This window comes from Perognathus longimembris, chromosome 2 (assembly GCF_023159225.1).
Source record: "Perognathus longimembris pacificus isolate PPM17 chromosome 2, ASM2315922v1, whole genome shotgun sequence".
Taxonomy (NCBI): Eukaryota; Metazoa; Chordata; class Mammalia; order Rodentia; family Heteromyidae; genus Perognathus; species Perognathus longimembris.
Window position 1 is genome coordinate 142,665,981 of NC_063162.1, and position 24,693 is coordinate 142,690,673.

Consider the following 24,693-nt stretch of genomic DNA (forward strand, 5'->3'; position numbering starts at 1 on the left):
GAGCAATGGAAACCCATTTGAAATTTCAACAAACAAACTGAACTGGCTTCCTCGGTAAGTGTCACTTTATAATAAAGCTTTAGTTATGTTCTTCTACTTTTCACTTCTAATGCCCGTACTGGAGGCTAAGCTCGGGACCTCGTTCATTTGGGTCAAGGCTGGTGCTCTACCAGTGCTACCATAGCTCCACTCCTGGCTTTTGGGTGGTTAACTGGGCATAAGAGTTTTGTAGATTGTTCTGCCTGGGCTGCCTTAGAACCCTGATCCTCCAATCTCAGCCTCCTGAGTAGCTACCATTACCAGTATGAGCCACCAGCAGCTGGCTGTAGTAAGGGTTTAAGATAAGTTTACCAGGCTGGGAACATGGCTTAGCGGTAGAATGCTCGCTCCCCTAGCATGCACGAAGCCTTGAGTTCGATTCCACAGTACCATATAAACAGAATAAGTGGGAAGTGGGCGCTGTGGCTCAAGAGGTAGAGCGCTAGCATTGCACAAAAAGAAGCCAAGGGACAGTGCTCAGGCCCTGAGCCCAAGCCCCAGGACTGGCAAAAAATAAAATAAAAATAAGTTTGCCATACACCCATCAGTAGGTTGGAAATTCAGAGCTCACTGTCATAACTCACTACCTTTGGACCCCGGCACACAGCCCCGATGATACACTTACGCTGGGCAATTGCTCCTTGAATGCGGTACCCCAGGATAATGGCTGCTCTCTGAAGGTCTATCTTGTTGATCAGATCTGAAGACTTGACGGCACTGAGTCGCTCTCCGTCTTGATCCTCCACGAAGTAGATGAGCTGCACCGGGTTGTCCTCTCCCTCCAGCCTGGACACGTTCACCACCTGAGAGGTAGTAGAAATCCTGAGCATCCCAGACACCCCTGTGTTCCTCCGGATTTGTTCCAGGTCTCATGATACGCTCTTTACGCCATCCCGGGCCCCACCAGCGCCATGGTGGAGCTCGGTGGATAGGAAGGCCAATCAAAGTGAAAGCTCCTCTGCGCAGAGTACAACCTCTTCTCTAGACAACAAGGTCAGTAAGCTACACAGAACATGGGGCTGCAGGTGTGGGCAGTCTAAACCTGTCACTCCGGCAAAGCCACTGTATCATGGGAGGGTGTCCCTATGAGCCAGCCATGAGAGGTTCTCTTCCTGAATCGGTTAGCATTTCCTCTGCTCAACCTCAACCCTATTGACAATGCTCTTTAAAAAATCATTATTGGGCTGGGAGTATGGCCTAGTGGCAAGAGTGCTTGCCTCATATACATGAAGCCCTGGGTTCGATTCCTCAGCACCACATATATAGAAAACAGCCAGAAGTGGCGCTGTGGCGCAAGTGGCAGAGTGCTAGCCTTGAGCAAAAAGAAGCCAGGGACAGTGCTCAGGCTCTGAGTCCAAGCCCCAGGACTGGCAAAAATAAAAAACTAAATAAAAATCATTATTAAGTAGTTGAATATAATGACTCCCTCTACCCCATAAAACATGATGATTCTTTGACATGGAGAGCATGGGAGAATGGTTAGAGGCCTCTCTACCTTCTAGCCCACAGATGCCAGGAGCAGGTGCCCCTCTGGCCTACCTAACGTGAGAATCCACGTCTCTAGACCATGCCAGTGCTGGGCTTGGTGCTCACCACTGAAAACCACTGGACTAGGATTAAAAACCTCACAAATAGAAATTCCATTTCTCCTAGCACTTATCTCCATGTTAAGCTGCCATTAGTGCTTGCATGCTTCGTGTATCACTTCTGCACGAATATAGCATTTTGTTTGTTGTTTTTACTCTTAGTAACACTCAACTATTTGTTACCCATTTACACGGGGCTGATACCCCAAGGAAAGGACCAACAGTGCTTTGTTTTGCCCCTGCAATGTGAATGCTTTTGCAATTGTGTTTGCTATTGGCAAAACATAACTGCGACTCCTCTATTCATGTGTGAAGATCTGACGCCTCCCAATGCTCCCTACACCACAGCTGGACTCCGCCTTCACCACAGAAGCTTCTGGTAAGTCAACAGTTTCATGATTACGCCAGTGGGTCCTGTCTAAGGATCTTTAACAACACAGGCCCACACTGTCACCCTCAACAGCATTCAGTCCACTTGTTCCCGAGAAGGCTGGCTGTCCTGCCGGATGCTCACTGCATGAAGGCCCGTTTCTTGACCACATCTGCTCTCCAATTATCATCTCCCACCCGCGGCCCTTCTGTAGTGATGAGTTCTTTACTAGCCTACGGAAAGACATGGAGTCGAAGAGTGGGATGGAGTGGAGTGGAATAGAATGAAAAGGAGTGGAGTGGAATAAAATGGAGCTGAATGGAACAGAGTGAAGAAGTGGAGTGGAGTGAGGTTGAATGGAATAGAATAGAGTGGAACAGAATGGAGCAAAAAGCCAGAAGTGAAGCTGTGGCTAAAATGGTAAAGCACCAATGAGCCAAAAAAAAGCCAAGCAAGAATATCAGGCCTTGTGGGCAGGGGATGGGAAGGGAAAACGGGGGGGCAACAAAGGAAGGGGTGACATTGTCAAAAAAAAAAAGAAAAGAAAAGAAATGTACTCATTGCCTGATTAATGGTACAATACCATAATAATGATAAAATTACATTTTTTAAAAAGTGTCAGGCCCCGAGTTCAAGCTCCAGCACACACACACACACACACACACACACACACACACACACCTCTGCCCACACACGTACACACACAAATAGCTGCATAAGAATCCAATATATGAACATGTACGATTTACCCACCCCATAACTGGTGAACATTTGGGTTGGTTCAGTGTCTTCCTGTTTACAAATTAAGTTCAAGTGAGGAGACTTGCACTGCTGTTCATTTCTAGAAGTCCCTGTTTGGCACTCAGAGGGGATAATGATGTTATCTGTCACATGACGTCGCTACCTGGCTGGCTTGGTTAAGATTCACAAGCGTGGCATTCTTACCTCAGGGAGCCTGCACTCCCGATTTAACACCTCATTACGCAGTTTTATGGGTCTCTATAATTGCTTTATATGCATAAGTCACCCCACACTCAGCCCCTGAGCTCTGGAAAGCCACCATTTGTGGAATAAGACAAAGCTTTTGCAATTCAGTTTCATCTCCGGTCATGCTTCTTTTTCTAGGATTACTCTGGAATTCATTCGCTTTTACATTACTACTGGTTTTTAAATTGCTCCGTTGTTTCAACATCTGGAAATGGAAGCGTTTTAGGAACCTAGAGAAGCACATCTGGGGGAGAGGTGAACACGAGGGAAAAGCTGAGGACAAGGCCTCCCTTGAAACCCTTGCCCCGCCTTGCTGGGCATTCGCATCTTTCTTTCTCTGGCCGCCACACAAGCCTCCTCCCACCCAGCCTGTAGCCCTATACCAGCACTTCTGGTTGTTTCCAAAATACCACACCTCGAAATGGCGCTTATCTTAGCCCCCCAAGTCAGCAGTGAGTAAAGGTAACAATTCCTATCACTCTCACAGAGACAGCAATAAATCCCAGCATCAGCCTCCAAATCAGTGAACAGCACTGAGTACATGCACTGGAAAATGGACCACTTCAGTTCACACAAAACCGGCTTTTGATTTCTCTACCAGCCTACCCAACTGAAGATTTGGGGAGAGCAGGCGACAAGGGGACTGGAGGATGGGGAGAGGAGGAGATACTTGAATCACAAGCAGCAAGTTAGCTTCTTTCTTCTCCCTCTTAAAGAGTCTTCTAAGTGAATGATTCAATTCTATGACGCCATCAGTGATCCTTGCCATTCCATAAAATCAGCTAAACTTTGCATAATTAAAAAAACCCAAAAAACTAAGCCAGGCACCGGTGGCTACTCAGGAGGCTGAGATCTGAGGATTGGGGTTCAAAGCCAGCCCCGGCAGGAAAGTCTATGAGACTCTTATTTCCTAAAGTGGTGCTGTGGTTCAAGTGGTAGAGCACCAGCTTAGAGCTGAAGAGCTGGAGGACAGTGCCCAGGCCCTGAGTTCAAGCCCCAGGCATGGCAGCTCCTGTTTATAAACCCAGCCACTGCTGCGGTGAAGGTTAAGAGGAGGCAGGGCCAGGCCAAAGCTGGAGACTCTATCTGAAAAACAAGCTACAATGCAGACGAGGGGTGTGGCTCAAGCAGTGGAACACTTGCCAAGCAAACAAACAGAAAGAAGTCACGTGATCATACAGGGACTCAGCCCCAATGCCCACGATGTGTTCCCCCAGGTCTAGTTTCAGGCCAACCACTTACTACCGGACTCGGTCAGTATCTGTCTGGACTCCAGTTGGCCTGTGATGCTGCCATATCCAATTGCAACCTAACAAAGCGATGGGTCCGCACTAGAATGTTCTCCCGGCATTCCCCATGTGCATGACAAGAGCAGGTTCTGAGGGGATTCGCTCTCTCTCCAATTCTCCCTCCCCTCCCTGGAGGTACCTGCACCACGCTGTTCCCAGCAGCCACCGTGGCCCTCCTCCACACACGCCTTCCCGTGGGCACCTCGCTCAGCAGCTGGGCCAGCTTGCGCTCCATCTCAGCCGGAAACACTTCGTTCTGGAGCTGCTTCTCCACCACACCCAGGAGGACTGCAGCGAACAGGAAACACATGGCACCCCACGCAAGTCAGAGGGGAAGTGTGAGTGTGTGTGTGTGCATGAGTATGTGTATATGTCTGTGTGTGAAAGTCATAGGATATCACTATAAAATGCCAATTCTGGGCTGGGAACGTGGCTTAGTGGTCGAGTGCTTGCCTAGCATGTATGAAGCCCTGGGTTCGATTCCTCAGTACCACATACACAGAAAAAGCCAGAAGTGGTGCTGTGTGGCTCAAGTGGTAGAGTGCTAGCCTTGAGCAAAAAGAAGCCAGGGACAGTGCTCAGGCCCTGAGTTTAAGCCCCAGGACTGGCAAAGAGAGAGACAGACAGAGACAGAGACAGAGACAGAGAGAGAAAAAAAAAACAGTTCCTAGAGAGGAGCTGTGAAAGATACCTAATTCATGCCTATAATCCTAGCAATTCAGGAGGCTGAGATCTGAGGATTTAGGTTCAAAATCAGACTGAGCAGATAAATTCTAGGCACTCATCTCCAATTAGCCAGCAAAAAGCCAGTCCTGAAGATGTGGCTTACGTAGTAAAGCACCAGCTTTGAGTGTAAAAGCCAAGCAAGAACTCAAGCAGGCCTAGCCAGGCTTGTAATCCTAGCTACTCAGGAAGCTGAGATCTAAGGACCATGATTCCAAGCTAGCTGGGGCAAGAAATCAGAGACACTCGTATCTCTAATTAATCAGCAAAAAAGCCAGAAGTGGAGCTCAAATGGTAGAGGACCAGCCTTGAACACAAAAGCTCAGGGACAGCGCCTAAGTCCTAAATTCAAGTCCCTATACAGCACCAAAAGTAGGTTGGGGGGGGGGCGTTATGTTATAAGATATTAGGAGGGGATATTAAAAAGAGATATTAAAAGTGGACCAAACAATTGGCTGGAGAGAGGAAGGGCTGGGGAACTGGCACTCAGGGGTCTTAGCACCATCTACAAGCTCCAGTCCACCGACCAGAGGTCAAAAGTCACAGGAACTCAGCCTAGAATCTACCTTCAACACTTCAGAAACTATCAGGAGATCCTCTTCTGTCTTACGAATTGGATTCACCTACTAACTGGAAGAAAGAGAGTCTCTGTCTGTCTTCTCTTATCTGCATTGAACAAGATTATCTAGAGAGACAATCAGTTAATCAGCAGGGTCCAAGACTGGTTTCTAGGCCAAGTCATTTAATCACCTTGAAAGCTCGAACCTGGGGCTGAGGCAGCATGAAAAGAGGTGAACCCTTCCATGGAACATTCTACATTAAAGAGAACCTCCAGGGCTGGGAATATGGCCTAGTGGCAAGAGTGCTTGCCTCCTATACATGAAGCCCTGGGTTTGATCCCCTAGCACCACATATACAGAAAACGGCCACAGGTGGCGCTGTGGCTCAAGTGGCAGAGTGTTACGTGCCTGGAGCAAAAAGAAGCCAGGGACGGTGCTCAGGCCCTGAGTCCAAGCCCAGGACTGGCCAAAAAAAAAAAAAAAAGAGAGAGAACCTCCAGGCCCGAGAAGCCCAGAAATTGGTGACTGTAAGCTCTTTTCTGGCGACGGGTAGCTGGGTGTAGCTGGAAGTAGAGGGCCTTGGGGGGCAAGTCAGAAAACCTTTCTTAGTCAGGTATCTGTGGCTCATGCCTGTAATCCTAGCTACTCGGGAGTATAGGAAGTGAGGATCACAGTTCCAAGTCAGCCTGGCAAAAAAAAAAAAAAAAAAAAAAAAGTCCTTGAGGCGTTATTTCCAATTAACCAGCAAAAAGGGTACTGGAGGCATGACTTAAGTGGTAGAGCACCACTGTGAGTGGAAAAAGTCAAGGGAGAATGTTAGGCCCTGAGTTCAACCACCAGTAATGGCACCCCCCCCCCCCCAAAAAAAAAGCCTTTTTATTCTGCAGTGTTCTCAGGGGAAAGAAAGCCTCCATTTTGGGCCGGCCCACCTGCAGCTGACAGCCCAGGGAAGGGTCTTTCCTGTTTCACGCAAGTCAACCACAATTGCCTAAGGGGAGGAGGAAAAGGGAGAAGGCCAAAGATATCCTGCAGGAACGCTGCCCAGGATGGGGGCCTTGCCTGCTTCAAACTCGGCAATGCCGAGCTGAAAGGAGGAGAAGGAGTGGGAGGGGCAATGGAAAGCAACAGCCAGAACCATTCATTCTTCTGAGCCGCCTTTACTTTTTTTCCCTTTGTTAAATAAACTCTGTTCCCTCACTATCTACTGTAACTGCCCCGTCCGGTCCTGACCTTCCTTTCTTTCTTTTCTTTTATTTTTGCCAGTCCTGGGGCTTGAACTCAGGGCCCGATCACTGTCCCTGGCTTCTTTTTGCTCAAGGCTAGCACTCTACCTCTTGAGCCACAGCGCCACGTCCGGCTTTTTCCTATCTATGTGGTGCTAAGCAATGGAACCCAGAGCTTCATGTACACAAGGGAAGCACTCTTGCCACTAGGCTATATTCCCAACCCCTGGCCTTCCTTTCTATACTGTTCGAGAACGAGCACCCACCACAGTCATGCCATCAGTTCTTGTTCTATACGTGTCTGACCCAGGCTCCCAGGACTACCTCACTTGTCCTTATAAAACCAAACAAAATATCATTGAAGATGAAAACATTCTCCACCCCCAGTCCCGGCCAGGAGATGGCTGATTCATCCCATCCCGCCCTAGACTTGAAGGAAGAATTCTAAAGAAGGTCAGTCTTTTTTTTGTATGTGCCATAACTCAGTGGGACACATTCCCACAGCCCAATGTGAATCTCATTCTCATTCATTCTTTGCCAAGATTTTAAAGTACATTTTGCCCTGAATTTAGGCAACAGGAAGGGTGTGCCCTCAATATGCACGCACAGACTGCTTATTCTTACAGGTCCCAAAACATTACCAAAGTTAAACATACCTGTTCTGACCCAAGAAGACTTCAATAGCTGAGACAAGTTGAGCTGCGGGTACTGGAAAGCTACAAGAGAGATGGGAAGGAAGAAACATCTGTAAGACACACAGCTGCATCAGCTGGAAAGGTGAGTGTTCGAGGGAGCGCTGGGTAAATTGTAACGCGTGCTTTCACCTCCCCTGGCTACACTGCACTCTTAAATTTAGGAAGCAAAATGCTTGAAGCACATAAAGAGACAGACAGCAGTTGCTAAGGATGTTTGTCTCTAGGACAAGGGTGGGTGGGAAAGGGTCTACCCCAGGCCCATCACGGAGTGGGGTGGGGGGGGCTGCCTCCCAAAGATATCGTCCACCCCTAGTTCTGCAAATGGCAGGCAGTGCTCCAGAACGAAGTGCTCACATGCTGCACTTTCAGAGCCCTGGGTTTCTGCGTCATTGGTAACTCTGGGCAAATGACCTCAGTTCCTGGCTTGCCCCAGGGCAGTCTGGGTATGTATCTGTATGGTCTGGGTCTTACCCACTGTACTGTGCAGAAAGAAAAGTTGTTACATGTAAGTAACAGCCTTATTCCTAATGACTGCTAGGCTTTATAGATTCTTCTTCTTCTTCTTCCCTCCTCCTCCTCCTCCCTCCCCCTCCTCCCTTTCCCCTTTTCTATCCCCCTCCCCCTCCCCCTCCTTCTCCTTCTTCTTCTTTGCCAGTCCTAGGCCTTGGACTCAGGGCCTGAGCACCTGTCCCTGGCTTCTTTTTGCTCAAGGCTAGCACTCTACCTCTTGAGCCACAGCGCCACTTCAGGCTTTTTCTGTTTGTGTGGTTCTGAGGAATCAAACCCAACTAAGCCACATTCCCAGCCCCAAGATTATTCTTCTTAAGCAACAATAAAGTAAAAAATATTAAGGATCATTGGGCCATATAGTGGCTCCAGTTTGACAATGAATTTGGCCCCTCCCCCTGCCCTTTTTTTTGGTTAGACTTCAACTCCAGAACCTACTATCTTTTGAAGTAAACTTTCCTCCATTCTTCTCAACTATCTCCATTTGTACTGGGAATCTACCAGTCTAAGCCAGGAAGAAAGGGTTTGTTTTCATTTCTTTTGTTTGTTTTAATTAGTACAGAGTAAAATCCACTCTTTGGGGCATCTACTATTAGGGAGTGTGTTAAATGTATAGGGTCACCAAATCTACCACAATGAAGATACAGGGAAATTCACAGTACCCAACCACCTTCCACTGCCCTTCTACTGTCAAACTTTCCTCCCCATTTACACTGACAACCACAGATCTATTCCCAATCTCTATATTTTGCCTTTCTAGAATTGGTATACTGTGCGTGTGTGTGTGTGCACGCGTGCGTGCACATTGGTACTGGGGCTTTAACTTAGGGCCTGGGCACTGTCCCTGTGCTTTTTTCTGCTCAAAGTTAGCATTTTGAGCAAATAAATAAATAAATAAAAATTATTCACACACAATTAACCCCTGGTGGCTAAGTGTAAATAAGAGTTTCATGAACTTTCCTGCCAGGGCTGGCTTTGAACCGCCATCCTCAGATCTCAGCCTCCTGAGTAGCTAGGATTATAGGCAGGAGCTACCAGCATCTGGCTAGAATTGGCATACTTTTAAACAACATCCTATTTGCCTCAAGAGGGAAAAAAACAGGAGCTAGCAATGCAACTCAGTAAGGGAGCTCTTGCCTAGCATAGGATTTGCATAATGCAACACAAAGCAAGACACAGGGCACACTGCAGGCTCTGGAGACCCAGCCCGGCTGAAACGTGAGAAGTTCCAATTTGATCTGATTTATGCTGGCGTTCCATCGAGGAGTTCCTCTGGGAAAAGGGGCCCAGTGCAACTTCCCATGATGAAGAAAGGCGCCATACACATGTCCAAACCCACAGAATGCCCACCCAGCAGTGAGCTCCGACATCAACCATGGACAACCCGGGCTCACCAGCCACAACAAATGGCCCACTCCAGTGCAGGTTGAGATGGGGGGTGCTGTGGGGGTGGGGAGGCGTAGGAAAAAGGGGACATCTCAGTACCTCTATTAGCTATAAACCTGAAATTGCTTTAAAGACTTTCTATAAAATTAAACAAGGACTGGGGGCTGGGAATGTGGCTTAGTGGTAGAGTGCTTGCCTAGCATGCATGAAACCCTATGTTCCATTCCTCAGCACCACATACACAGAAAAAGCCAGAAGTGGCGCTGTGGCTCATGTGGTAGAGCGCTAGCCTTGAGCAGAAGAAGCTCAGAGACAGTGTCCAGGCCCTGAGTTCGAGACCCCCGGGACTAGAAAAAAAAAATGGGCTGGGCACTGGTGGCTCCTGTCTATAATCTAATACTAAGGATTATGGTTCAAAACTAGCCCAGGCAGAAAAGTCCTGAGACTCTTATCTCCAATTATCCAACAAAAAGCTGGAAGTGGATCTGTGGTGTAAGTGGTAGAGCTCCAGCCTTGAGAAAAAAAAAGCTAAGTGAGAGCATGAGGTCCTGAGTTCAGTGCCATCTCTCTCTCTCCCTCTCTCTCTCTCTCACACACACACATACACACACACACACACACACACAGAGTTAAAAAAATTTTTTAAAGAGATCTACCACTAGTGCCTGTGGCTCACGCCTGTAACCCTAGCTACTCAGGAGGCTGAGATCTGAGGATCACAATTCAAAGACAGCCTAGGCAGGAAAGTCCGTGAGACTCTTATCGCCAATTAAACACCAGAAAACAAATTAAACACCAGAAAACCGGAAGTGGTGAGGTGCCAGACTTTGAAGTCAGGCCCCACCACGTGAACCCCATTTTAGAATCGAACCCTGAGCCAATCAGATTTGTACCTGTGTTCTAATCTCGCTTGCACAGCTGATTGTTGTAACCTTGTTCTTTGCCTTTATAAGCCCTGTGTAATCACAGCTCGGGGCTTCCTCCTAACCTCTGCTGTGTCGGTGGGTAGGACGAGGCCCGAGTTGGCAGCTCGTTAAATAAAGCCTTGCCTTGCTTTTGCATTTCGGAGTGTCTGAATCTCGGTGGTCTTCTTGGGGGTGGTCTTGCGACTTGGCACAACATTGGCAAGTGGAAGTGGCGCTGTGGCTCAAGTGGTAGAGCGTTAGCTAGCCAGCCTTGAGCTGAAGAGCTCAGGGACAGCGCCCAGGCCCAGAGTTCAAGCCCCACAACTGATTAAAAACCAAAAGCAAAACAAAGAGATCCACCATCAAGAATACCTCAGCTCCTCCAAGGAGCTCAGTCAGTACTCACGCTCTGCAATCTGCAGCACCGGGTACCCCAGGTAGAAGCTGAATTCCACCACACTCAGGTTCCGGAGCAGCTCGCTCACCTCCGACCCATTCAAAAATCCTTGTGCGCCTCTAACAGCAAAGATAATATTCACAGGGCCCCGCCGAGGGGCCACCCTCGAAGAGCTGACAGTCACATTCAAGATCTGCATTAAAAAAAAAAAAAGATCAGAAGAAGCTTCTAGAATAAATTCAAACATTCAGCTGAAAATAACTGAAATGGACTATGATTTCTCTCACACAGGTTCTCCCTCCCACCCTACCCCCCACGCGCTCTCTCTCTCTCTTTGCTGGTACTGGGCTTGAACTCGGGGCCTGAGCACTATCTCATAGCTTTTTCACTAAAAGCTAACACTTTATCACATGAAGCATAGCTTCACGCCTGGCTTTTTAGTGGTTAACTGGAGATAGAGGCTCACGGACTTTTCCTGCTTGAGGGAGAGAATGGCTTTGAACCACAATCCTCAGTTCTCAGCCTCTTGAGTAGCTAGGATTGTGGATGTGAGCCACCAGTGCCTGGTGAGGTTAAAAAAAAAAACTTTTAAAGGAAGAATAACCATCTAACATTCTAACCCAGTTCCTTTCTGCAATACTTGCCCCCAAATGTTTTTTGCATGCAGTGCTGAGCTGAGCTCATGATTTCTAGCCTTTCTGCCTCTGCCGCCCACTGAAACAATAAGGAGACTAAAGCTCTGCAGAGCTGAGATGATGATGGAAAAGGGAGAGAATCGTATTGAAACAAGAAGGAAAGAACCCAACACCCAGCGCACACACACAGGCACACACCGAAGCTATGGGGGGAGTCCCTGCTCCCCCAGGGCAGCTGGAGAGGCCCCATGGGAGAGAGCAGAGGACGGGAGACCAAAAGTAGCTATGGAACAGGAATTAGACTAATCAATTAAGAGACTGAATCCCAGGGGCTGGGAATATGGCCCAGTGATAGAGTGCTTGCCTCATATACATGAAGCCCTAGGTTCGATTCCTCAGCACCACATATATGGAAAAAGCCAGGAGTGGCGCTGTGGCTCAAGTGGTAGAGTGCTAGCCTTGAGCAAGAAGAAGCCAGGGACAGTGCAGGGACAGTGCTCAGGCCCTGAGTTCAAGCTCCAGGACTGGCCAAGAAAAGCAAAGAGACTGAATCCCAAAGAGCCAAATTCATTGCCTTTCTCCTTTTCTCCTCTTAATGGTTACATCCAGGTGCTAACCGCCACCCACCCCATCTCCCAGAAATAGCCCAGAGAACTGGATCCTAAGAGAAAAGAGCCACTGCCCCACGAGACTGAAAGACCTCAAACCCTAAGGCAAGAGAGGGAAAGGCTATAATAACCCAAGTGCACATCAGGCCATGCAAAAGACAAAGCAGGGCTGCAAAGGAAACACATACACACACACACACACACACACACACACACACACACACACACACACACACGCACTCGAAAAGGTGGACCAACTACCAAAATAAACCTGGTTATTCATCCCTAACAACCAACCAAGCACCATCCAACAGTCTCCAAACACTTACTAGGATATTAGCTGCATAAAAGCAAAGGGCAGAAGTCAACACAACAACTGCAGAGAAAACTGACATATTATCATTACTATAGGTAATAACAGGAAAAATTTCAGACCCTAATTCATGACCTCATAGACTCTGAAGGTGAGCCTACATTATCTCAGGAAAGGGGCAAAGAAGAATGGGGCAGGGGGGAGATGACTACTAAAAAAAGCCTCAGGGGGCTGGGAAGGTGGCTTAGTGGTAGAGTGCTTGCCTACCATGCATGAAGACATGAGTTTGATTCCTCAGTACCGCATAAACAGAAATGGCCAGAAGTGGTGCTGTGGCTCAAATGGCAGAGTGCTAGGCTTGAGCAAAATAAACTCAGGGGCAGTGCCTAGGCCTTGAGTTCAAGTTCCAGGACTGGCAAACAAGAAAAAAAGTCTCAGAGAAATTGAATAACCTCATAAACACCATGGAAGACTAAATAAGTGACTTGGAAGACACAGTTTAGGGAAATCTGTAAAAACAGAGAGTTCAAAGATATGTAAAATATAAGGAAGAACTAAGAAACATGGAAGTGTATGCAGGAGTGCCAAAGCCTAGTTAACATGCATTCTGGAAAGAGAAGAGTCTGGAGGAGAGAGAAACAAAACATCAAAGAAATACAAAAACATCAGCGGCGATCAAAGAAATAGAGAAATAGCAGCAGCATGCACACAATATCTGAAGCCAGTTCTTTGAGACGAATCCTTGTTTTTATGTTTTAGACTGTGTCCCATGACATTTCCACGGGCCATCTCAAATCAAAAACTCTCATCAGCTCCAAACTTCAGGGGAACAACAAAGAACCATGCTCAAAGCTGGGTGGGTGCTGGTGGCTCACACCTGTCATCCTAGCTACTCAGGAGGCTGAGATCTGAGGATTGCAATTCGAAGCCAGCCCTGTCAAAAAGTCCCTGTGAGACTCTTAGCTCCAATGAACCACCAGCAAGCCTGAAGTGGCACCGTGGCTCAAAGTGGTAGAGCGCTAGCTAGCCTTGGGCACTGAGGGACAGCACCCAGGCCCTGAATCCAAGCCCCACAACTGCAAAAAAGAAAAAAGAAAAAAAAGACCATGCTCAAAAAGCTTTGGAGCTGAGTGAGGAGGCTCATCTCTGTAATCCTAGAAACTCACAAAACTGAAATCTGAGAACTAGTTCAAAGCCAGCCCCAGCAGGAACGTTAATGAGATTCTTATCACCAATTAACCAACAAGAAGCCAGAAGTGGAGCTGTGGCTCAAGCGGTAGAACACAACACTATTCTTGAGCACAAAAGCTCAGGGCCCTCATCCAGACCCTGAGTTCAAGCACCAGTATCAGCGAACACATGCACACAACACACACACACACACACACACACACACACACACACACACACACACAGAGTTTTGGATTCTGAGTCCTTTCAGATTCTCAGACCAGAGAAGCTGAACCACTCAGGCCTCTACAAATATTCTGAAATGTCAAAACTCCAAAGTCTGATCCTAAGCATTTCAGATAAGGCATACTCAACTTCCATGCAAACAACAGATCGTTTAGGCCTCCCTCCACTGGCTTGAATACTACGAACTCTGCTGTGTGAGGTCTCCTGTGGTCAGCTCACCATAGCTGAGCTCCCTGGTTATCAGCTACTCCAGAGCTCTGCCTCCAGCACTACACTGTGCCTTCATGCTGTCTAGACTGTGCCACCGGATGCAATCAACCCTGGTCCACACCCACTGGGCTTCCTCCACCGGAGGGCAGGAGAGGCATTGTGACAACGTTTTCCTTTAAGGACTGAGCGCCCTGTTCTTTTGTGGGCGAGATGCTTACCTGCACCGTGAGGTTGTAGGTGGCTGAGTGATGTTTCCTCACTTCGTAGAGGGCTGTCATCAGACCCTTCTCAATGCGCTGGGTGAAGTTGCAGAAACCAGTATCCACACTTAGAGGCACAAACTGCAGCACTGAAAAGAAGGACAGTGATCAAAGTCTCATGGAAGCGATGCAGCTGAAGAACTAAGAGATGAAAGTCGGGTGCTGGTGGCTCATGCCTGTAATCCTAGCTACTCAGGAGGCTAAGATCTGAGTGATCACAGTTGGAAGCCAGCCTAGGCAGAAAAGTCCCCATGGACTCTTATCTCCAATGAACCACCAGAAAACCAGAAGTGGAGCTGTGGTTCAAAGTGGCAGAGTGCTACCCTTGAGGAAAAATGCTAAATCAATAATTTCATCCACAGTATGGGGCTAAGCATTATGAGACATTATTATTTTATTTATCTATTTGTTTTGCCAATCCTGGGGCTTGAACTCAGGGCCTGGGCACTATCCCTGAGCTTCTTTTGCTCAAGGCTAGCACTCTACTACTTGAGCTTCAATGCCACTTCCGACTTGTTCTGTTTATGTGGTGCTGAGGAATCAAACCCAGGCTTCGTGCATGCTAGGGAAGCACTCCACCACTAAGCCACATTTGCAGCCCGAGATATTATTTCAGAAAAATCTTTTTAAATATGCATTTAATCAACTCAGGTAACTGTACATACAAAGGGGTAGCATGTGACATTTCAATACATGTGTACAATGTGTAATGATCAGGCAGGTGCTAATGGCTCACATCTATAATCCTAGCCAATCAGAAGGCTGAGATCTGAGGATCACAGTTCGAAGCCAGCCAGAGAAGGACGTTTTGAGACTCATAACTGCAATAGCCAGCAAAAAGCCCCAAGTGGAGCTGTGGCTCAAGTAGTCTAGAGCTAGTCTTAAGCCAAAAAGCTCAGGGACAGCACCCAGGTATAGTGTTCAAGCCCCAGGACCAGCACGCACACACACGTAAGGTTTGCCCAGAAAGGAAACCTACCACATGGTTCAGGCAGAAAGGAGTTTATTGGGAGGGAAAGCCAACTTCCAGCCCACACAAGATGGAGGTGTGGGGAGCCAGAGGGGAAGAAAGGGAGAAAAAGAGAGAAAGAGAAAGCAAGCGAGAAAAGGAAAGAGGGCTTCATTGAGCCAGATTATATGGGAAAAGGTGGGACATATGGCTGGTGGATTGGATGTGACCTCAGAGAAGGAGGAGGTAACTGCCTCCAGGTGGGCCAGTTACCTAGGTAACTCAGGTACTGGGTGCAGACTTAAACAGGTGGGGGGCATCTGCATGGAGCCCTCCGGGGGGTGAACCTTACAGTAGGTGTTCAGTTTTTGTGTGTGTGTTGTTTCAATTGCCTGGTCTCCAGTTTCTCTTTTCCAAAGTAAAGTAAAGCACTGGGTGTTGGTAGCCAGATGTGGCCTTGTAGATAGGAAAAGGTTTTACGGCCTGATGGAATACCAAGCTGGAAGGATTCACTGATGGCCATGTTATGTGAAAGAGAACTAAACTTGAAACAGCTTGAGCCAATGAATTATCATACCAGCTTAACCTATAACCTAATATAAGGGATTCAACTAGCAGATTGTAAAAACAATACCCAATCTCTTAAAATACAAGAAACAAAATTCTGCCTACGAATCACGACAACTGTGCTTAGTGGTCTCACCTGTTTGAACCTGGAGCCTGGGCTCCGGCACGAGGAAGGAAGGTCTCACGGACAGGATTAAAGGGGTCTGGTCTCGGACTAGTTTACTGTTGATGAGAACGTTGATGACTGATATTGCCGTGTAAACAAAAGGGCCAGACGTTACCAGAAATGTGAAGTCAGGAAACAGTTCATACACCTAGGGAAAGAAGACATTCAGGATAATTCAGACCTAAAGGAAGTTGTGTTGAATAGGAAGATAATAAATTAGGTAAAAGAAAGTATCAATACTTTAAAGTAAAAGAGTAGATGTTACATAGTCAAGAGTTAAGGTTATCTATTCCTTTTATATTCTTCTAATCTCAAAACCATGAAGTAGCAAGAAGAAAATTGAATAATGAGTTATGGAAAAACCAATGTTTGCTATACTTAAACCACACAAAACAGAGAACTCATTCTATTGGGCTTCACTATCCAAAATAAACAAAACGGGAGCCCACCTATGCAACTGTAAGAATTCTAGTGGACACATTAAAAACATAGATAGGTGAAATTAAACTTGAAATATTTCATTTGGTCGTGTGTGTGTGAGTGTGTGTGTGTGTGTGTGTAACATTTTTCTTCTTCTTTTTTTTTTTTTTTTTTTGGTGCCAGGTCTGGGGCTTGAACTCAGGGCCTGAGCACTGTCCCTGGCTTCTTTTTTGCTCAAGGCTAGCACTCTACCACTTGAGCCACAGTGCCATTTCTGGATTTTTCTATATATCTGGTGCTGAGGAATCAAACCCAGGACTTCATGTATACGAGGCAAGTGCTCTATCACTAGGCCATATTCCCAGCCCCTGGTCTAATATATGTGAAACATCATTTCAACATGTAGTCAATACAAAAAATTACTAGTAGCAAAGGCTGGTGGCTCACACCTGTAATCCTAGCTACTCAAGAAGCTGAGATCTAAGGATTCTGGTTCTAAGCTAGCCAGGTTAAACAAATGTGAGATGGAATTGGTTATCTCCAAATAAACAAAAAGAAGTCATAAGTGGAGGTGTGGCTCAAGTGGTGGAACTCCAACCTTGAATAAAAAAAGCAAAGTGAGAAAGCTAGTCCCTGAATTGAAGCCCAAGTACCAACACACACACACACACACACACACACACACACACACACACTATATTGTGACTGGCTATGATATGCTTGCCTATCATGCACAAAAACAAAACACTTCTGTATGTGACTTTCCTTTTCTCTCTGCATTTTTTTTGGGGGGGGCAGTCTTGGGGCTTAGACTCAGGGCGTGAGCACTGTCCCTGGCTTTGTTTTTTTGCTCAAGGCTAGCACTCTGCCACTTGAGCCACAGCGCCACTTCTGGCCATTTTCTGTATATGTGGTGCTGAGGAATCGAACCCAGGGCTTCATGCATGCTAGGCAAGCACTCTACCTAGCTCCGCCTAGCTCCCACACTCCTCTGGGAGCAGGCTCCCATCACGGGGTCCAGTATAAACAATACAGAACTCCATTCCTCTCACTGGTGTACAGAAAGACACGTGGACTCAAACCCGAGTCCTTTCATGGAAATAAAGGGAAGCAAAATGATTCAGCTCCTCATACTAAACCATTTTCTCTGGATCGAGAGGGTTTTTTTTGTTCCAGCTCTGGCAACACAACCTCCCCAGTAGACAAAACCAGAGCCGGCCTGACATCAGGCAAGTCTCCCCTGATGGAATGAGAAGTGGACCAGGGAGGCGTAATACAGAGGAGAGTAGCTAGACCACTGTGGGCCCCTGCCACCTTGCCCAGACTGTTCCAGCGTGAGACCCCAAGCCTCGGGCACTCACCTTCAGCTCCACCGCCCGGCTGAAGTGGATCCTCAACACTTCCTTAATCGACGTGATGATGTACTCCTGCACCGCTCTGCGGGCCAGCACTACAAATGAAACCCAACCAGCCAATGTGTTTTAGTGCCACTACAAAGAAGAATGGTGTCCCGCTTCCAGAGCCCAGGACAATACCACGGTGTGTCAGCTCCAAAACTGTTTTGTAATACGAGACCCACACCACATTAGAAGGGTCCCAGCTGGCCAGTACTAGAAGGAACATCTGTGGGGACTTGAAGATGCCAGGTAAGCAGACGTAGCAGGAGGGCAAAGTCTCCGCCCCTGGTGGATCAGATCAGGAAGCAGCTGGTGTGACCCAGCCACGAGACAGTGCTCCCAGTTCCCAGTTTCATCTTAACAGTTGTCCAGCTATGCACAATCCCTCAGAGGCGATAGGAGAAGAGACCTCCAGACTACACTCACCCCTCACTAACTGCCTATGGTCACATGCCTCCCTCCAAACCCATCCTGGACCAACAGCAGCTCTGTTCTCCAACAGAGCTCCAAAGAAAGGGTGACAGGGGTGTAGCTCAAATGGTAGAGCACCTAAGTTCAATTCCCCCCCAGCACCATACACACACACACACACACACACACACACACACACACACACACATACACACACACACACACCACTTCAAACCCCTCTCTGTACTCTCTCACTGACAGATAACTACTAAAAAGAGAGAAACAGAGCTGAGAGCCAATGGCTCACACCTGTAATCTTAGCGATTCAGGAAGCTGAAAGCTGAGGATTATGGTTTGAAGCTAGCCTGGACCAGAAAATCCATGAGACTCTTATCTCCAGTTGACCACCAAAGGAGAGCTATGCTAAGAGAAGAGTGCTAGCCTTCAATGAGAAAGCTCAGGGACCGTGCCCAGGTCTGGAGTTCAAGCCCCATGACCAGAGAGAAGCAAGAGGAGCGAGGAGAAAGGAGAGAGGAGAGGACAGAGAAGAGAGGAGAGGAGATGAGAGAAAGGAGAGGAAGAAATCAAATATCCTTGGGACAAAATGATATATAAAAGCAAAAGAAGAGTAAATTCACAAGAAATTGTAAGGGTTGTCCTAATTCCATTGCCAATTCTCTGCCTGAACTAAATAACAATGTGTTTCATTTCAATCATGTCATCTATGCAAACACAAATTTCTGTGGCTCGTTGAAAACCTTTACTTGCCCTTATTGCAACAAACTAATGTGCAATATTTTGTGCATCCCTAGATGACATGTTTTTTGGTGAGTCGTGGGGCTTGAATTCCGGGCCTGGGCACTGTCCCCGAGCTTTCTCATTGAAGGCTAGCACTCTTCTATTGGTACAGCTCTCCTTTGGTGGTCAACTGGAGATGAGTCTCCTGACCTTTCTTGACCAGACTGGCTTCGAATCATGATCTTCAGATCTCAGCCTCTTGAGTAGCTAAGATGACAGGCATGAGCTACCAGCTCGCAGCAAGACTAAATATGTTATATGCATGCATGCCTATCTTTACAATAACATAATGCGTGCAAATCTTTCCAATGAGGCAGTGCAGCGGTGTCAATTTCACCCTTAAGAGTTGAGGAGACAGAGAGAGGACTAGGCTGGGGGATGGGAAGGTTCATGGGAGGCAGGTGGAGGAGGAGGATCGCTATGGGAAGGTCTGGGAGGCCACTGCCTGTACTCCTAGCTACAATGGTCTGCCCCACAAGGCCGGCACACCAACGTCCTAAGCAAGACCTCCTACCCCATAGAGATGATGAGACACAGTCTTACCAGTCGTGATCAAGTAAGCGTCCGGAACAGTAATGTCGCACACGTATGGCGGCCTGGTGGTGACCAGTGCTGGAGTCCCAACTGTCGCTTCAGGTATGGAGGTGGTCCCGGGACCAAGGGATGGCAGAGGAGGGGCCGCACTGCTCCCCTCGGGGGTCTCGCTTACAGGATGGCTCTGCAGGCCGGTGTCGGCTGCCTCCTCTGTAGCAACAGTGGTACTGGGAGTGCTGGGCGCAGGGGAGGGACTCGGTGAGAAATCTGCGGGCGTGGAGGATGGGTGCACTGGGATTGGCTCTGTGGGCAGAGGGGAGGGGCTCGCCTCAGAAACCAATGAGGAGACAGATGATAGGGACACGTGGGTCAACAGCTCTGTACTGCTGGGAATGACTGTGGAGAAGGGGGCGGAGAGAGATGTGTGCGCATCAGTAACATGGATATGGCTCTTGGAAGGTGTCAGAGTTGAGGACAGAAAGGACGCCATTAAGATGGGTGTCCAAGGGGAAGCAGGAGACACAGACTGAGAGTGAGTCTCGGCAGAGGAGGTGTCGAGAATGGGCTCAGAGCCGGCGGGCACCAGTGTGATGAGTTCAGATTCGTGGGGAGTGAGGGGAAACGCAGAAGTGGAGGTAGTTTCAGTAAAAGCTGAGGTAAAATGAGCATCTGAATCCACTGGTGAATTGGTCGATGCTTTGGTGAACTGGAGAGAGTCCAAGGGGGAGCTTGAGAGTAATGGCCACCTGGCAGAGAGGTTCCAAAGAAAAGTGACGGTGTCGAAAGCCAGCTCAGAACTTGGCCAGGGCTGAGGAGACTCCAGGCTTGAGGAATTCGGAACAGAAAGTGGAGATGACTGTGAGTTGACAGATTCGGACAAGGTAAGGGTCTCAACCTGGGTGGGGAAGGGCTGGGAAAGGAAGGTGGGCAGATCCCTTGATCTCCCAGAGGGGGAAGCCAGACCCTCTGAAGGCGAAGGACCTGGGCTGCTGAGCTCCAGGGGTGGGGTTGAATAAAAGCCCAATCCGTGCTCAAAAACACGGGTAGATTCTTGGTCAAACACATGTGTAGACTCTACTAAGCCAACCACACTGGAAGAAGAGGTCAGAGAGGTTGGGTCTCTGCCAGCATCTGATGGCATGTTTTGGTTGGATGTGACCGAGAAAAATGAGTCAAGGGAAATACTCGGGGCCACTGAGGGAAACACAGAAGTCACACTGACTAGCGTCTCTTGGGCCCAGGTGGCAGAGGAGGAGTCCAAAGCAGGATCGGGTGACACGGACAGGGAGAGGTGTTCACGGAAAGGGGACCCCTGGGTGGTGGTAACACTGGCCACGTCCATCCTAGCTGACATGCCAGAGCTTGCGTCAAAGAGCTCCACAAATCTGGAAGAAAGGGGCAGAACAGGCCTGGAGGGGAAAAGCGTATTCAATCCTCGGGGATTTTCTTCAAATGTGGAGAGCTCTATGCCCACACGGCTCCACGGAGAGTGGCTTCTGTCGGCCGTGGCCGTGGTCAGCGTCTCAGGCTCGTCCCCTGACCCTATGTCTTTCTCCGTAAGACTCGTGGCCGGAACCGGCCGAGGTGACATCTCAGCACAAGACGTGCACCAAGTGTGCACTCGGAGAGCGGCCGCCGGGCTCGAGCCACATGCGTCACCCGCACAAGGGGAGACCGCAGAACCGCCAGGCAGTTCGGACGCGTCACCGGCATGGCTCGGTGGGAAGGGGTGGCGTGACACATCTGCTGATTGGCTGGCAGAGGACACAAATACCAGAGAATCTGAAGATAAAGCAAAAGGCGTGCTGGTGGAGGCGGGGTCTGTGCGCAACACAGTTACAGTGGGGTACACCCTTGGGAGGGTGGTTTCTTCTAGACGCTGACTCCAAACAGGGGTCCCCTCAGGGTACCGATCTGTGCTTGTGGCCGGGACATCTTCTAGAGGCGGTGAGGCCTCCCCCAAGGGGACAGATGGCTGTTGAGTCATGCCATCGCCTAACGGCTGAGGCATCAAAGACAGAGAGCTAAAAAGCAGAGTCTCTGCCTCCTCCATGACTGAAGCTGAGAATTCTGGCAAAGTCCTACTTGATAACTGGCTGTGAATTTCAGTAGTAGGGTAAAGCACCACATTCCTACTAGGAGTTGGCACGAAGCCCTTGGAGGTGGGAAAAGCTGACCCGAAAGTGTTGACGTGACTGGGGGACTCGGCAGATGCCGGCGGCGATGGCTGCTGGGTGTTCTGCCAGGCTGAAGTCACTTCATCCAGCAAAGACACGGTGGGGATGGATGGAGTGAGGCTCGGCTCAGGCGTTTCCCGGGGCAGCTCTCGGGGGCTGAGGGTGATATCTGGCGCTGGGAAATCCATCTGTGAAGTGGTCCAGGGGGCCTCCGGCAGGCAGTTGTCCATCTCCTCATCATCGAAGGCGATCTCGTTACTCGTCACCGAGCCATAATTGGCCGCAAAGATGCTGTGGTCTGCCGCACTGGGGCTCTGCAGACCATAGTTTAAAAAGGGGGTGTCGAAAGCAACGGCAGATGAAGAGGAGGGAACGGGGAGAGACCCACTGGCCTGAGACCGCGGGGCAGGCTCTGTGAAGGCCTCGGGTGCAGTGCTGAGCACGGTGCTCGTCTCCAGCACGAGCCCCACGGAGGGTGAGGAAAGGTTGTGCTGTTCCAGGGGGAGCTCATCTAGGAAGAAAACCACAGCTGCGTTAGGCAGGCGGCACCAAGCCGCACGGCTAATACCCCGTGGCAGACAGAAAAAAACACACTCATTGCAAACACCCGTTCACGAGAAAGCCCCGCGATTCACAGCTAGAAGTTCACTGCCAGCATCACACACAAGACAACATCTGCGAATATGCATAAACCTGGGCAGCACCTTGACTGAAGCTTGCATACATGGGAACACATTTACATACTTTTGGTCTGGTTCTAACAACACGCAGTCAGAAGACAGGAAATGGAAGGGGCTTTACAAGGTCGTCCGGCCCATTCTCCCTCACTCCCTGCACATACGAGGAATGGGAGGCTAGGGAAGGTCAGGAAATCAACTACACATTCACTGGCTAGGGAAGATCAATAAATTACCTGCAAGACAACCCACCCACAGCTGCCTCAACTCCCAAGCCCATGGTAAGAGCTGGCTCCTAAGAGAAACAAGCCACAGAGCTCCTGATGTTCGTCCGGTTAGAGGCTCCTGCAGTTTCCCAGCTGTGCTCCCTGGCAGTTTCTGGCCCTTCCTATGCAGGCTCCAGACACCTCCAAGCCCTTGCCCCACCCGCAGCCTACACAACCATTCTCTAGACAAATCGACTTCCTAAGTGGTATGCTGGTGCTCATGCCTGTTATCCTGGCTACTCAGAGGCTGAGATCTGAAGATCATGGTTCAAAGCCGGCCTGGGCAGGAACATCTGTGAGACTCTTGTGCCCAATTAAATACCAAAAAGCCAGAAGTGAAACTGTGGCTCAAGTGGTAGAGTATCAGCCTTGAGTGAAAAGGCCAGGCGGAAGCTCAAGGACCTGAGTTTAAATTCCAGGACCAGCGCACATGTGTGCGTGCACGCACACACGCACACGCACACACACACACACACACACACACACACACACCATAAATATATATGTATATGCTTCTTTCTCCAAGCCCACATCTCCTCTGGCTTTGTGACATGCATATTCCTGCTCGGTCCTTAACCCTCGATCTGGATTCCCCCGCTGGCCCTTCAGCTCGGGCAGGGCTACAGCCTCCTCCTTCTGACTACAGGGCAGCTGGAGTCCCTTCCAGTCCCATTTCTCAGTGTACCTGATGAAATCAACCACCACATGAGAGCGTGGCTTCTCAGAGACAGGAGAGAGCAACAGATAAAGGTTGCTTCTTCTCTTTTCCTGTGCCTAGCACAGTGAACACACAGCGTTTTAGAAACTCAATAAATACCTGATGGGTAAATAACAGACATGCTGCTACTGTGTTCTGAGAAGTGCCAGAGCATCCAGTCCCCTGGCCTTCATCCCAATCACAGCTGTCACCAGTCCTGGGGCTGGAACTCCGGTTGAACTCTGGGCCTGGGTGCTGCTCTTGCTCAAGGTCAGCACTCTACCACTTGAGCCACAGCACCACTTCTGGCTTTTTTTGGGTAATGTACTGGAGGTAAGAGGCTAATGGACTTTCCTGCCCAGGCTAGCTTCGAATCGTGATCCTCAGATCTCAGTCTCCTGGGTAGCTAGGATGATAGGCGTGAGCAGCTGCCATCATTTATTGACACGGTACTGGCAACTTGGCTTGTAATTGATATAGGCTGCCTAGACAAGAAGGCAAAGCCGCGGTCCAGCTGATAACCACACAGGGTACTGCGGTCCACTTCATAAGGGGCAACAGTCACCAACCACATTCACTGTCCCAGTGGGTGAACTAGCATGGGGATAATCCTTAACTTCCTCTACTTTATGACGGTGTCCGGACTAGCAGAGGGAAGTGTGGGAAACACACGGGATGTGAAGATGAGAGATCAGGGGATACAGCTACAAGTCCAAGAATGCCAATGACGGCCAGCCAACCCCCAGCAACTAGGGGGCTCCCATAGAAGGCTCGCCCTCACAGACCACAGAGGGAACTGGCCCCACCTCCGCCTTCATCTGGGACTTGCAACACCCATCGCTGAGATCGCTCATCTCTGTCCTTTAGGCCACAACAACAAAAATCAAGAGAGTGTCTACTTCAACTCTGACTTTGGACAGCAAGCATGCAAAAAGTTCAGAACATATATTATTTGTATAGCCCAATATTATATGCTAAAACTCCTAGTTTGAAGTAGATCTGCTCTACGACGCCTGGCAGATGCCAACATTAATTGTCGCCAGGCCAGGCACGGTGGCATGCGCTTACAGTTGTGAGTACTTGGGAGGTTGAGGCAGAAGAATCACTTGAATCCACACAATTAAGATTCAGCCTGGCCAACATAACAAGATCTTATGTCCAAAAAAAAATTAAAAAAAAGTCCAAAGAAAAGAAAAGCATGATGTCCAATCAGCACTCAAGAATTGCTATAGCTAAGATGATAACAAATACGAGTACAGAATAAAAATTAAAAACCAGAGGTGCTTGCTTCGGCAGCACATATACTAAAATTGGAACGATACAGAGAAGATTAGCATGGCCCCTGCGCAAGGATGACACGCAAATTTGTGAAGCATTCCATATTTTTAGACAAACGACTCCAAAAGCAATACTTGCAAAACCATTTGGTGTAAACCAACTGAACAACTCATGGGGGGGAGAGGGAAAGGGGGATGGGGGAGGGGGGAATGAGGGAGGAGGTAACAAACAGCACAAGAAATGTACC

General features: G+C 48.7%; 1 protein-coding gene and 1 non-coding gene across 2 annotated transcripts in view; one reads left to right on the plus strand and one right to left on the minus strand.

Moving 5' to 3' along the window:
- The window catches only part of Kiaa1549 (KIAA1549 ortholog), a 54,506-nt gene extending 32,021 nt beyond the window's left edge, over positions 1-22,485 (minus strand). The window contains exons 1-9 of the mRNA XM_048337712.1: positions 22,458-22,485; positions 19,361-22,039; positions 17,573-17,661; positions 15,762-15,939; positions 14,068-14,198; positions 10,677-10,860; positions 7,434-7,493; positions 4,411-4,559; positions 665-842 (exon numbers count right to left, since the gene is read on the minus strand). Of these exons, the coding sequence (XP_048193669.1) occupies positions 665-842; positions 4,411-4,559; positions 7,434-7,493; positions 10,677-10,860; positions 14,068-14,198; positions 15,762-15,939; positions 17,573-17,661; positions 19,361-22,039; positions 22,458-22,485 (3,676 nt within the window). The remainder of the gene's footprint in view (positions 1-664; positions 843-4,410; positions 4,560-7,433; positions 7,494-10,676; positions 10,861-14,067; positions 14,199-15,761; positions 15,940-17,572; positions 17,662-19,360; positions 22,040-22,457) is intronic.
- Positions 22,486-24,448: 1,963 nt separating this feature from the next.
- On the plus strand, positions 24,449-24,555 carry LOC125347501. Its single transcript, XR_007210252.1, has one exon. It is a non-coding gene; the product is annotated as a U6 spliceosomal RNA (small nuclear RNA).
- The last annotated feature ends 138 nt before the right edge of the window (positions 24,556-24,693 follow it).